This window comes from Bemisia tabaci, chromosome 10 (assembly GCF_918797505.1).
Source record: "Bemisia tabaci chromosome 10, PGI_BMITA_v3".
Classification (NCBI taxonomy): domain Eukaryota; kingdom Metazoa; phylum Arthropoda; class Insecta; order Hemiptera; family Aleyrodidae; genus Bemisia; species Bemisia tabaci.
This window is the reverse complement of record NC_092802.1, coordinates 24,213,166-24,228,796: the sequence shown is the minus strand read 5'-3', so window position 1 is coordinate 24,228,796 and position 15,631 is coordinate 24,213,166. Positions and strand designations below refer to the sequence as shown.

The 15,631-nt window shown below is 38.9% G+C and overlaps 1 protein-coding gene across 1 annotated transcript in view; it reads left to right on the top strand.

The window, feature by feature from the left end:
• Window positions 1-15,176, top strand: part of Dop1R2 (dopamine receptor 2) — a 323,217-nt gene extending 308,041 nt beyond the window's left edge. The window contains exons 3-4 of the mRNA XM_019058999.2: window positions 11,917-12,001; window positions 13,069-15,176. Of these exons, the coding sequence (XP_018914544.1) occupies window positions 11,917-12,001; window positions 13,069-13,149 (166 nt within the window). The 3' untranslated portion in view covers window positions 13,150-15,176. The remainder of the gene's footprint in view (window positions 1-11,916; window positions 12,002-13,068) is intronic.
• The last annotated feature ends 455 nt before the right edge of the window (window positions 15,177-15,631 follow it).

Here is a 15,631-nt window from a genome sequence, read left to right as displayed (position 1 = left end):
CCCTCCCCTCAATCCCCAGTGCTCATGCCTCGCAAACCATTGTTACCGCCCTGGCAAATCAAATCCCACACGATAGAAAATGTTTAGCACCGCTTGACTATACTCGAAAACGACTTGGCAATCGGAACTGCGGTTCAAGACATGGAACAACATTTACAGCAGTAACAATCGTCCCGCTTATGCAGAGATGTTAAATTTCGGATGAAAACATAGCGCGTCGACATCTGTCTCATATTTTTCAGGTAAGATTTGACAACGTCACACCAGATCCACACGAAGGAGATTACGACAACCGCAACTTAAATTAATGGTTATTATTAGTTTCTCTCCCGATCACTTTCCGCTCTCGAAAACTTTGAGTCCGACTTGGATCCCCCCTTTGGACTCATTAACAACTGTTTTTTGGGTCCTCTTTTCGCGCGGCGATTAAATCTTGCTTTTCATCCATTCACTTTTTATCCACGCAAACAAGGATAATTTTTTTTCTGGTTTAAATATCGATCTACTCGTTTTACTTAAGTTTAGACCTGGTTTAATGGCTTCGTGTCCAGCACCTTCAGCAAACTTTAGACTATGTTTATTGTCCACAGACATTGTGGGATCTCCATACTCAAGGCTTTTCCAATTTTCAGGGATCAGGGCCGAGGAGAATCTGTTTCAGCAGATCTACTCGTCAATCACAAGTATGGGTCCTTTTTTTGTAATGTTCGGGACGCTCTATTTTCCAGTAAAGCTCTTTCTCAGGTGTAATTCTTTTGATGAGACTTTGAGGGAAGTGTGCATTTTCCGCACAAAATCCGGCTGATTTTGTGCGGAAGGGACAATCCAGGTTTTGGTGTGGAAACGTCAACCCACCACTTTGAGAGACGGGGGGAAGCCCATGCACGAGAGTTTGAGGATTTCTCTTTTTCAAATTCCAAATAATTACCACTTTAAGAAATTTTAAAATGTCAAATTTTAAGGGGGAAATTGCTCTATGAGTGGTTTTACACCCCGTTTCCGTTTGCATGAACTCAAGTATCCAGAGAGATTTTATTCAGAAAATGAGACCATCAAAAACCCTCGGAGATATTTTACCTGCACACGAAAAACTTGGCGTCGTGCACAGTGGCGTGGCGTGTTTTGCGATATATCGATTTATCTGCCCTTTAAACCTATAGGAAAGGATCGATAAACAGAGTGTTCGCAGCGAACACCTTGAAAATCGACTCTTCGCCATATCTTTCAATGGGGAAGTATCGATTATCGATTATTCACGTCTCGCCACCGGTCGTGCAAGACATGAAATTTTATCGTCTCAATCCTGCAGGAATAAAGGGCTCGAGTTCATCTGGAAAGGTCGTAAAAACTTCGCTCAGGCATTCACAGTGAATGTTTTGAGGTTGAGATTACCATTATGATAAGCGCGTATAAGCGGGAAATCGGACAGCCCTTGGATTCGAGACTGAAAAAATGGACTTTTCTTTTAAGTGGTAAAGCTCTCGGGCGAAAAATATTGCCAACGCTTGCAATACGTATACTCCTCGGAATGGGTTCACGTGCAAGGTCTGGAAAGGTCAGCGATTGCGTATACCGCAGAATCATGATTTTATGGTTATTTTATAGTCGAGCGGAAAATAATGGAATCTGCCCAAATGCAGATTCAACAGATATTAACATTTCAGCATTACCACGTATTTTTGCATCCCAATATACAACAAAATAAAGATTAAAATGAATCTTCTTTAAACAAACCTCTTTTTGGAGGGTCATTAAGGTCATTCATTGATCTATAGAGATCAAAAATTGAAAGTTTTGATGAGACGCCTGTTGTGAAGAGCGCTGCCTCCACTCGTCAAAATGGCGTCAAAATGGAAGCTCAAAGTGAATCGATTTCAACGATAAGTGGCTCAAAGTCGGTACTTGATGCGATTGATGAGTGTTGCAACTCAAAATAGAGCGGCGTAACTCTTTTTTGATCAACATTCGCGAACAGATCGTATTTATCGATTCACTTTGAGCTTTCATTTTGACGCCATGTTGACGAGTGGACACAGGGCTAGGCGATAGATATGACAGCGAGTTAGTTGCAAGGCGTGAATGATCGTTTATCGATGTGTCCCAATTTAAAGCCATGGTAAAGAATCGATGATTGAGGCGTTCGTTGCGAACACTCTGTTCGTCGATAATTTTCCAGAGGATTAAATAGCAGATCAATCGATACATCGCAAAGCACGCCACGCCACTGCAGCGAGTTTTTTACGCTCGCAATCGCAAAGAGAGGAAGAAAAGGAAGGAAGGAATGGAAAGTGAGAGGAGTGAGAGTGAACGTAATCATGATGTCATTTCCTAACTTTATACTTAAATGAAAACTTAATTAAAATAAAGCGACGCTGGGTTGATAATCTGAGTAACTGAATTCATTTTAGATGCTTGCAACTTACCCAACCAGTTTCTTTTCATCCAGCGTATGAAAAGCCATTGTGCGAAGGATTCGGGCGTTTGTCAAACTTTATCAATTTTAAAATTCAGGCAAATTACGTGTTTCTCGTTCTACCTCCTCCAGATTTTATTTTCATCTCTGTTCAAATTAAATCATTTTTAAGACGCTCGATGGACGGGGTGAGGAAGGGGGGTGAGACGGTCGATGGGTAGGGGAGAGGAAGGGGAGTTCAAAAGTCAGAATTTTAATAGAGTGTGTCTTTACATTCAAAGGCCCTTGTGTAGTAATTGACAGCTATATGCGATGCCGTCCACATATAGCAACAATCTAATGTAGAATTTCTTAGTACTGTTATGGTAGGAGAAATATATGAATACACATACATAAAATTGCTTTTATAGCGCCGCCTCGCGCTCTGCGACGCCCAATCGCCATTGCCCCCTATCCTCCCAGAGATCATCAGGCATTGGCACCTTCTGATCTCCTCCTCCACCCCTTGTCGCCAACCTTTCACGGAATATATGAATAAAAGGTTAAAAAAGTGCATGCTTTCGCGGTTGCGTTTTGGACACACAACAAACACATTTTCAGGTTAGAAATCAGCAGAAGAAGGTGGCACTTCACTTGAAAGCACTGTTTTCATTAGCTCTCTGGAGGAATAACGTTACTTACTGCTGTCTTTCCTGAAACTACGTCATTTTTTGCGCACTTGCGGCTTTCTCATAAGTCTCGTTTTCATAAAATTAAGATGAATTTTGCTGTTTTAGCTATTTCAGCGATCCATGTGAAAGAGGTCCGACGAATTTCGAGGGAGACTCGATTTCGAATTTGGCACTTACTGCTCTCTTAGCTATCTCGGCAGATATAGCTCCTTTGATGTAATACACTCGAACATAGCTTCATTTCCATCCCGAATACGTCCAGCTATTCGTCAGAGCCAATTCCGACCTCAGCTTCCCTGAACTCTATTCTCTATGGTGCCCTTAATCCGGGGTTCAGGCTTATGAGCGCATGAATTATGAAACGAGCGGCAAAAGCAAAGGAGGTTAAGGTTTTGAGGCGTCGGGGCGCGACGCACAGTGGATCGAGTCCCTAAGAGAGGTCGGACATGAAATTTTCGACTAAAACTGCAAATTTTGATGTTTATATCGTCACATTTTCAACTTTCAGGGGTGCTTTTTGAAGACAATTTTACGAGGAAACCATTGAAACTACTTTTAGAACCTCGAAGTTTTGTATGAACGGAGTTACGCACTGAAAAAAAATTCTCGGCGTTTTTACCAAGGTCCGTTGGTACCTTTACCATCTCACTTTGTTTACCAATTATTGGTAATTTTAGCAAGACGGACTGGTAAGCTTACCTAAAAACCGGTACTTTTACTGTTTTTTTTTCAGGTAAGATTACCAATTTCATTGGTAATCAATTCCCGGTGACTTTGCCATTTTATCTCGGTAATTCTACCACAGTCGATAAAAAATATTGGCGTTTTTACCAAGATCCAGTAAAATTACCGAGAAAGTTCGATAATTTTACCGAGATTTCTCGGTAAAATTACCACTTCCAAAAATGGTAATTTTACCAAGAAAAAACTGGGATCAAATAGAACCCTGAATTCTTGGTAATTTTACCATTTTCTTAGTAAATACACCGAGATTTTTTTTTTTTCAGTGTGAGCGTTTAAAGTTTCCAAATTTTGTACGACCTCTCCTGTTCACTCGACCCATTGTGCGACGCAACGCGGCTGAGAGAGGAAGTTAGCGGGGCGGCGGTAATTTTGGAATCGCAACTTCCGCGGCTCACCGGCAGCCGCCGATCACGTATGTTAACGAATTTTCACTCACTCCGGCTCCGAGCATGGTCTGGTGACAGTCTCGCCTCTCCCGCCGAGCAACAGTTGCTCAACTAAGTTCGGCTCAAGTTATGCCTCAGTGTTAAACTCCTCCGTGTGGTGCCGTGTCGAGTGACGTTGCGTTGTTTCACGCTGCCGTGCTATAAGGAAAAACGCCGTATGAACATTCGAGCGTTGCCAAATTTCCCTCGATGAAATGTTTATTTTGGCGGAAAGTTACGGATATTTTCCCTTGATATTCTTAGAAACTTTAGATGAAATTGCAAACAAAATTGTCTTTAAAATTGGAAGGAAAATATTCATAACTTTACTGGGAAATTAGGAAATTTGGCAACGCCTAAAGGCTCATACGGCGTTTTTCCTTATAGCACAGCAGCAAGACTTGAATCCAATTTCAGACCCTCGTCGTTTCCCAGTTAAGGAACGTATCTCCGTCCCGAGGTTACACGATTTACTCGAAAAATGGGTCAGTTTCGCTGGTCTCAAAATCATGATTTGATGCTTGATTCTTGTAGCCCAGCTAAAAATAATAAGATCTATTCAAACAGAAATTACCTTATGTCAACCTAAATCTCGATACTTTGGCTCAGCTACAGCAAGCTAAACACACTTTGAACAACACCGGGTGGGAAGAGAGCAATACTCGATTGAGTTGTCTGCTGAAGCCGTTGTAGTGGCCGATTTGACTCGCGTAGGATATTATCTTTTTGTAACCGGGCAATTCAAATAACAAATTCCCGTGACTAATGTACAATGAAATCGTTAATATTCTGGTTAGGAGTTTGTTTCAGCAAAGTGCGTTGCGCAAATCGTGTTCTACGTGAAATGCTCATGAGGAAGCATGTTTTAAGATGCTTAAATTCGTGCCTTGTTTAATGATCCATTCAATCTAAAAAAAGAGAGCTGAAAGAACTTTCCTAACTTTTCCCGAAAGAATATTTTATCAAGAAAAACGACGCAACGTTGGAACGCTCAAACGGCGTCAAAACACAATATAAGCGTTTTAAGCCCCATTATTCCATGCCGCAATTATTCCAGCGCGAGTTCGAGTAATCGCGCTATAAACACATTGTGGCCGGCGTTAAACGCTTATTAGCGCCTGCAAGACTGCATGAATACTTCTCGCATTGCGCCAAACGCAGTGCAGTGGATCAATTGGTATAAAACGCATATTAGAGCTTGCAAGACTGTAGGAATACTTCAAGTATTGCGCCAAACAGTGCAGTTGACGTGACACGCATATTAGCGCCTTCAGGACTGTATGAATGCTTCTCGCATTGCACCAAACTCAGTGCAGTTGGTCAGTTGGCGTGAAGAGAATATTAGAGCTTGCAAGACTGTAGGAATACTTCAAGTATTGCGCCAAACAGTGCAGTCGACGTGACACGCATATTAGCGCCTTTAGGACTGTATGAATGCTTGTCGCATTGCACCAAACTCAGTGCAGTCGGTCAGTTGGCGTGAAGAGCATATTAACGCTTATAAGAATACTTCAAGAATTGCGCGCTCAGCGCGGTGCCCGCTATAATCGTTGTAATTTCTCGGTGTCAAACGTACCATCCGCGGTGCGGTGGACACAATACCTAACCTGTATACAACGCGAGTCTGCAATCCTCGAATGATCTTGGATATTTTTCTGCTTTCCGTTTCTTTCGCATCATTAAATATCTCTTATTGCATCTCATTTACTGGTCTCCCAGACGAATCAAACGTCAAAATTCGCCAGTTCTAGTCGCAAATTTCATATCCGACTGCATTCATTCTATTCTGCGTATTAGTCTTGCACTTTTGATGTTTTCCGTAATGAAAAATCCATGTGTAAAGCTTGAGAGTCCGGCAAGGCGAGGGCATGTTTCTCACTACTCCTCCGCGCGGTGCATCCAGCGGCGTCCAAGTCTATGTTAGCGAGAGGAAATTTATTTTTCATTTCATTCATGGCAGGCGTAATGAAAGAAATCTGTGAAAACTTCAAGAAATGAAATTGATTTATTCTCCATCAAAAAGATAAAATGGGAGCAGTGATTTTTAAACATCGCAAACGAAATACTTGGTCTAGTAGTTTCACCAATGATATACAGGTATGGGTGGTTTCACGATATTTGGAATAATTTTGTTGCCGTAACAGACAACACATTTTTCGGTCACATTTTTAGAAGTAATGATAATCACTCGAATTTTTTGCATTAATATGCACACGGTTATGTGTTATAACGCTGTTCAACGATTTATCTCTCTACTTTTCAAATTTAATACAAAAATTGCCGAAAATGTGCTGTCTGTTACGCTGGCGTCGAAACGCAAAATAGGCCTTTTAAGCCTCATTATTTGATGTCGCAATTATTCTGACGCGAGTTCGAGTGATCGCGGCAAAGACATTGTGGTCGGCGTTAAACGCTTATTAGCGCCTGCAAGACTGCATCGATACTTCTCGCAATGCGCCAAACGTAGTGCAGTCGGTGCGTGTCTGACTTTTTACCGCGTTACAGACAGCACATTTTCCGAATTTACATAATATTAATTGAGAAGTACAGCAATGAATCATTAGAAAGCGTCATAATCTTTTGAAGATTAATGCAAACAAATTCAAGTGATTATCATTACTACTAAAAATATGACCGAAAAATGTGATGTCTGTCACGGCGACAAAATAATTCCAGTTATCGTGAAACCACCCGTATACTCTAACTAAAACTGCAAATGTGTATGTTTTTTAATCACGTTTAAGAACATAACCAATGGAGGCATTTACAGCCCTACGTTTTGAGTTGACAAAGCTACAAACTTTAAAAGTTTCTGCATCATTTCCAACGTCTTTCATTAACTTGCTCCTAGCTATGACGACTGCAAAGGCGAAACGCGTCGAAATGACACATCATTGACTCCGCGGCCAGCATCTTGAAGTGATATTTTTACCCTGCGAAAGCCGGACCACACAGTCCTCGAAACGCATGCATGGGAAAACGTAGCCTCGCGCCAGTCATCTGCCGTGCTAAGGAAGAACGCCGTATGAACATTCGAGAGTTGCCAAATTTCCTTCGATAAAACATGTATTTTTGACGAAATTTATGCTCATTTTTCTTTGAAATTTTCAGACATTTTAGAGTAAATTGCGTACAAAATTGCCTGAAAATTTCGGACAAAATTATTCAAAATTCTCCCAGCAAATTCGGTTTTTATCGAATGAAACTTGGCAACGCCTGAAGGCTCATACGGCGTTCTTCCTTAGCGCGGCAGTAATCCTCCCGATGAATCACGCGAGGGAATCCTTTCAGAAAGCTGGAAAGTTCCCCGTTGCAAATCCGTCGTACATTCTGCCGCGTTGCCAATTCGCTCCTGTACCTTTTTTTCACGGTGTGCGATAGGCGAGCCCTGCGCTAAAATCGGAAACGCTGGCGAGGCTCCAACGTCAGTCATTAAGTTGTGTTCTATCATTTAAGCGGAGCTACGTATTTTTGAATAATGCCGTCTCATTGATCAAAGTTGCCTCGAATTAGCTTCCTGTCGGCTGGATTGATGTGGTCCAGGGATTCGTCCGCAACTTCCTTCCGCCCACGAACTTTTCCGCGAAGCAACGTGGGCTTCCCCTCCACATTCGGACGAATTCTCGCTTAATGGAACTACGTGGAAATTAATTAAATTGAAAAGAAACGACGCGCGGATTTGCATGTATCGTGGTTCGATCGTTTCAGAGACAATATGTTTTAGAGACCCCCGCGATAGACTGGTTTAGTGACGACGGTATTCGAAGTATAATATCGAAATCTTGGCTCAAACCAAAGACATAAAGACGGAGCACTAAAAGCAAAAAATGAAGCTTCTAGAGCTTCTTTTCAATCACCTCTACTATTGGCTAGAGGATTGGCGGCGAAATCGGGACAAGTTTGAATTCAAATGTAGGGCGGGAACTAATAAATAAAATTGCGGAAACAAAGTATTTTAGGTTGATTTTTGCCCAAATTCAGGTACACACTCATATTTTTTTAACTTTAGGTTAGTTTCAGTCCGTCGTCGACCGATTAATTTCATTTGGGAGTAACGTTGATCTAGAACTGTAACGGCCTGTTTGAACCTGCAGAACCACCATGAGCAGAAGAAAAACTAACTTTATCTGAGATTACTGCCTGTTACCGAGCAAAAGTAGGTGTATTATATTAGGACGCAGACCGAACTTTCTTAGTATATTCGTTTTAGGAATTTAAAATACGTTTCAAAGAAGAAATGTGCAAAAATCAAGAGGACAAGTTCAAATCAAATTTCCGTTTGCCGCCATGGATTCCCGCGCTCATTTACACACTCACACAAGCGCGCAGCGCCGAACCTAGCTTCACTTTTTCCCCGTGCTTTTAGATACGAGCGCTCCGTCTTTATGTCTTTGGTTCAAACCAAAACAAACTAATATAACCTCATGTACGAATTATTGATGAGTTAATGGAGAATTTGCTGGTGTCGGAAATTTGATGAATTTCGTGTTTAAGTGGAACCTACTGAGTGCAATTGACACAAAGACACCCCTCATTCATAAATTGAGCAATTATTTGAGGGAGATATGACAAAGTAACCGATTCTGCTAAAATACATGCACTGGAAAAAAAAAAAAAAAAAACACATTGGATCTAGAGTCCAGACTCTTGAAAACATTGACAAGAAAAAGGACTCTTGATTCAATCAGATTTAAGCTTAAATTAAAAGGAAATCCGCTCAAAATTAAGAGGCATGGTTCTTGATTCAAGCTTAAATCTGATTGAATCAAGAGTAGTTTTTCTTGTCGATGTTTTTAAGAGTCTGGACTCTAGATCCAATGTTGTTTTTTTTTTCCAGTGCATGTACGAATTATTGATGAGTTAATGAAGAATTTGAGGTGTCTGATATTTGATGAATTTCGTGTTTAAGAGGAATCTACTGAGTGGACTTAACACAAAGACACTCTTCATTCATAAATTGAGGAATTATTAGAGGTAATATGACAAAATAACCGATTCTGCTAAAATACATGTATTTAAATGGGAAATGCCGCCGGATGACGTCACTGGGGGGGGGGGTGCATTTTCTCACTTTTAAATCTATTTTTGAAGAATTTCTCATGTCAGAAGAAAATTATAAAAAATACTGCGAAATCAGCTCTTCAAGCACTTAAAAAAGTTGCGTGAAAATTCTCCATCGTGTTAATTAATTAAAATTTAGTCATTGACCGGTTCTAAATCAATTCAAGATTCATTAAACATGGGAACTTTCGATCGTAAGAAATACTTGGACGTATTTTACCACCATGGCGCAAAAATAAAAAACAAGGTTCCGTTTTTGTTTACATTTGAGCCGAAGGTTCGATATTATATCAAATAACGTAGCCACTAAATGAGTCTGTAACAATTTAAGCCAAAGGAGGATTCAGCAATTGGGCAACTTTGGATTTCCTCCATTTAAACCTATATTAAGTAATCGATTCTTGTCAGAGCACCCGGCTCCTACAAGAATCGATTTCAATAGGTTTAAATGGGGAACAAACGTTGACAGAAACGAAATCAGAATGCTGAAATCCGTACCTTGTCTGGTGGTCCATTTCAGTCCAGCTCAGAAGCTACTGCTTCTTCTCGTTCGAGCAAAATTTGGCAACAGGCAGATTCAAAAATGACTCCTGAACTCTGCGACGGTTTTTTATTTCGCACACAATTTTATCTAGACTAGTTCTCATGAATATTTGTTTCCATTTGTTTCACGACGAAGCGTGAACCTTATCATTTAGGAGACCAATTGTAGCAGGAGAAATTTCGGTGAAATACTACCAGAAATTTCGGCGGAGTACTACCCGCGAATGAAAACTAAATAACGTTTCAGAAAACTCCTTGAAGTAATATCCACGGACGAAGAAGAAAATAAAATTTATGTGGAGTGCCAAGGGGAGAGAAAGAGAGGAGGAAAGGGAGTGACACACAGGAGAGACAAAGAACGAACTTCCGCCAGTACGGGTAAAAAAGGGATGAAAGGGTAAAGGGGGTTGTGCACGTTAAAAGTTATGCAGATTGCAGATAACACGTAATTGAAATAAATTCTCTCAGCTAGCGCACTTTTGTCTCTGTGCCAGGAGCTAGCCACCTTTAGCACCTCTGCCCCTCCAGCCCCACTTTCCCACACACCTACGGATACAAAGGTAATCGTATCAGCAGAAAGATAAATTATTTTCACTATTAGAGAAAGGAAAAATGGTGAAAATGATTCCTCAGATTTTCCCGCGCGTTCAAAGAAAAATTTAAACAGGACAAGCGGCGGCTCTGAGGCACTCACGACAGATGATGTTCTCAGTGTGACTAAAAAAATTCACAAAAAAGTTAAACTTAAGAGCCCTCGTAAAAGACTGGCATTGTTGAATGGAAAGTAATCATAGGTGCGTCACGTTTATTCCACTGCGTCAAATCTATTTTTTTCCCTTGTATCATATTAAAAATTGTAAAAAAAATATGTAAGCTCGGCGCAGAAATTGTTTTTGTAATATGTAATAACGGTTACACATGTTTCCAATTTTTTTAAGTAACGCCAAGGCGAATGTATAGAAAACACCGAAGTGTTTGAGTCACGCGATGTTTTTCTTTGAAATAATACCGATTAGGCTGCTTCTTTTTTTTACAAAAAAATATTACATATCAGGACAAAAAAATACGGTTCACATTCGGCAAGAAAACAATTTAAAAATACAAGTAGTTTTCTATTATAAAAAAAGGAAATTGTAAGTATAGAAATTACAAATATTAAATTAATTAACAAATCGTATGAAGTTTTTTTTTTCTTTAAAAAAAAACCTTTTTTCAGTGGGATGGCAGTTTTAATGATAATGGATTTTCAACTCCGTTCCGCAGAATCCGATACAGATTTTCTAATTTCTGAATTTAGTTTTTTTTTTCAGTCTTTCCAATGAAGAAATTAAAACCAAGCAACTGACTTGTTTTAAAAATTAAAATTCTTTAAACCTGTTCCGCACAAAATAATTTCATTTCATTTGGCAAAATAGCTCGGAAACTGCAATTTTCGCCGATTTCTAGAATTGAGACCTTAACCGTTTTCCAAATTGTCCTGAAAATATCCCCTTTTTTTTGAAGAAAAATAAAATGAGATTAAAGGACAGTAAAAAAATGAAATAATTCTTTACCGAAATGGATTGCCTATCTTATCTCCATCGGACAACTGAAATTCCGGAACAACCGGAGTTTCTCCTGAAAAGGTTGGATCCGATTCGACACATTCCTTTCCAGAATTTTACTTCAGTATATAATATTTTTATATTAACCTTATATAATATAGACGAATTGTAAACGGAATGAGCGTAGGAACACTAATGACTATCGTCAACCTTACCCAACTGAATGTCTCATGTGCACCCTAACAGTTTACCCCTACATGTCACCAATATTCAATTAAATATGAAAAATTCATCACATAGTATAGAACTCGAAGACTCGAGGATATAGCTCATTGCCGTTAAAACTCCTTCAATCTCGCGTAATACAACACGCACGGCAGTACACGGTCTCAAAGATTCCCCATTTAAATTGAGGATTTTTCGGTATTTAGAACAACTGTTTTTGTGATAATTCAACAAAAACTTTACTGATAATATACTGATTTTTAATACTGATGTTTTTTTCCCTGTTTCAGAGCTTTTGCACGGATCCTTTGCGTGTGCTGTCCTAGAAAATTCCGTCGAAGACATAGACCACCTATCCGCTGTAGACCAAGTCAGGTAATTTAATATTATCAATTTATTTCTGTTTGACTACTGTTAACCTAAGATTAACATAAATCACAAATAAGAGCACGAAAAAACTATAAGAGTCTTTTGGGGGTCTTGTAACCCAAAATTACAGTGGACTTAGTTTAATATGTAACCTAATTACACAAATTAAAAGAAGTTTAAAAATATAATTTTCGTATTTATATCATACCAGCGACCAAAGGCTTACGAGATAATAGCCTTCTTTGAGTAAAATCGGTAATACTGATTTTGAATAGTTTTCTTAAACTTTGATTGGTGGGAGGAAAACCAAAATTGTGGGCAGCATTGAAAATAAGGTGTGCAATTTTTCAAAACTTCGGAAGACCATAGCTTTGCAGGAAGGCGTTTTTGGAGAAAAGTCATACCTCCATCCAGAGAATTGAACCATGAATTATTTATTACAGTGACTCTTCAGTATTTTGAAGTACGAGTCGGTAGTTCGATCAATTAATAATTTCTGGTAACTATATAACATATCTCAAGAATTTTCGAGCATCGCATTACGCTGCAGTATATCAGATATCTGTACACAAGAAAACACTTTTAAATCCCTTTCAGTACTCGTCCCGAGAGAATATTATAAATTGGAGGACGATTTTGCGATTTTTACTCGCTTTGTACTGTCGGAGTATCTCAAAGTGTGGACACGGTCGAATTTCGTGTGAAAATACATGACGTTCCACAGCGTGATCAGTGACGAGGTGTGAATGGTCGATTATCGATATTTCCCCCTTTTAAAGCTATGGTAAAGAATCGATTATTAAAAAGTTCGTTGCAAAAACCCTGTTTATCGACCGTTTTTCATAGGTTTAAATGGCAGATCAATCGATATATCGCAAAATACGCCGCGCCATTGAGCGTGATATGATGCTTGAGATTCCTAAAGAAATGTCCTAATATTCAGAAATTACCAATTGATCGATCAACACTCGAATTGTTCTCCCAAAAGCTAAAGACCCACCTCAACTCTACGCCATTAGATACGTCGTATATTTCCGGGAGCTTATGGGTGTCTGTTTTGCTCTCTTTTGCAGTACATGGGTGCATCTGTCGTGTTAGCACCAACCACAGTCACCTACGCCACAGTGAGTCAACACGAGTACTTTAACATGTGACGACTGGACGAATTCAATTTTTAGGCGCCACTTCATGAAATTTCGAAGACAGGTTCCCTGTCTGCGAATCTCACCGGCCACCATTGATGAAGCTCAAACTTTTTAAAACATTTCGGAAAAACAGGGGTATGATCCACTGCAGCAGGATGTACTTATAATTTGTTGTATTTATCAGTGATATTCATTTTTTCCCATCTTCCATATGTAATATCCGACCAAATTGTCCTTTGGAAAAAGGGCGCGTCAACTTTATTTTATTGTTTTATTTTTTTAGTAGAAACATCCTCATAACAAGGAAAGCTCCAGATCAATACAAATAGGTGTTAATGGCACCAATTATTTCTTTACGTGTACTTAGGTATTATTTTGTTTTAAATTTTATTTTTTTCATTACCGATTCGTCCGTCATTTTTAATTATCAAAACATAGTAGTGAGACGTGAACTGAAAATGTTGAAAGGAAAGGTATTGTAATAAAGGAAATAGAAGTGGAATGTCGTGGAGAAAAGGGTAGCGAAAACAATGTTGTCAGCTGTTTTCACCTGTGCCCTTGTAATTTTGACTGGAAGCCAATTTTTCCAAAGGTCAATTTAGTGATCGCTGACCCTTAATTGAATTTGCTGAACAATGTGACTCAAACGAAAGCTCGTGATGTTTTTTTTTTCTCTCTCTCTCTCCTTATTCTTCAATTCCTCACTTTTTTATTTTATTTTTAAGCATACGAACTCACACTTGCTAAAAATTGGCCCAAACGCTTAAGTTAGAAGGTTTTAAACGGAGTTAATATCTGATCTCGTCTAGAATATTTTATACCTTTGAACCTTTTAAGTTAATGAAAAAGAAGAAGAGGAAGAATAATTAAAAATGATGAAAGTTGAACTATCATTAATTTTGGCGTAATTTTTATGTAATAGCATGTGACACGGCCTTTTATATTTTAATTTTTTTAAGTCTCTACTGTTAAATTTTTATACTTTAAAAATTTTGGAGTTATCATCCCTTAGGTGTTCTATTTCCTATTAAAAATTAAACCAGTCGTTTTACATCGCACCATCTTTTTTATGATTTGAAGAAAATTTGGAATTGGAGAGGAGCATTCATGCCGGAAAGCTAGTCACGATATGGATCCGTTCAGTGTTCACGTCTGCAAAGACCCCAAAATCTCCGAGTTTCAGTTTTTCCTGTCAATAACAACTTCCAGGGATCATGAAATTTTGGCTTTTGAGTCATTTAAAAAACAACCAGTTCGTGTATACCCCGTGATCCACTTGACGTTTAAAACTTCATTATTTGTTGTCTTTTTCTCTCTAAGGAACATGAAAGTTAGGTACATGAATGCTCACTCCCATTAATCCGACTCCAAATTGGAAAGAATTATAAGAATCTGATGTTAACTTCCTGCTTTTATAATTGTTAACAAAAGTGAATATAATTTGAATCTTCTCCTGAAGAAAGGCAAGGCTAGCCGCTCTTTATAATTGTTCCGGTTTGTAAACCCGGAAAATATCAAGCACTCTGTGATTTTTTTCGTTCAAGGCATGAGTTTAGAACGGTGGACCTAAAACAACAATAAAATTAAGAAATCACATTTGCTCCCGCTTACGCCAGGAAAATTTTGGAATGCTATAATTTTGAAAACTACATTGACTGTAAGGTACTTAAATTTTACGATAAGTACGATTTTTTGGCACCGGACTAAACTCATTACCATATAGACTCAGCTTTAGAGGGGGATTCAGCAATTTGGCAGCACCGAATTTCCTCCATTTAAAACTATGTTAAATAATCGATTCTTGTCGGAGCACTTGGCTCCTCCGGCAATCGATACATTTCCGGAGATTTAAATGGAGAAAAACCAGTGTTGCCAATTTTTTGGATCCGCCAATACTCAGCTTGAAATCGCTGTGCGTTGAACATCTTCAACGTATTACTAGTTGTATTAATGTTAAACCTATTTTAATATCTCCTTTGTATCGTTGTTTTGTTTGATAAAATTTCTTTTTTCTAATTAAAAGAATTCAAATTCAAGCTCCACGCTTTTTTAATCTAATTAAATCCACATAGTTCCAATATTCTCCGAGAGACAATAGGCTCATTTCAAGTATTTCTGAAATTTGGTACTACTATACCATTTATGGCAATTCCGCAAAAGCACCTGTCAGGAAACCAAATGGCATAAATAATGTTTCTAAAATGAGCAAGGATTAGTAGTTTCTCATCGCAAAATGTAGTGTATGTAGTCGCAAAAACCAGCGGGCTGATTAATGAAAGTGATGGACAAAGCAATAGACAAAGGAGACAAAAAGGATATGGAGGGATCCTATTCATGGAAGCGGGTGGTTGCAATGGACATTAGGAGGTAGGTAATAAACTAATTAACGGCAACCCACGGGAGACTCGATAGTAAGTTCATCACCCCCCCCCCCCCAGTCTATGAGAACCACCCATTTCAATCAATAGGATCGCTCTTTACTCCTTGTGTA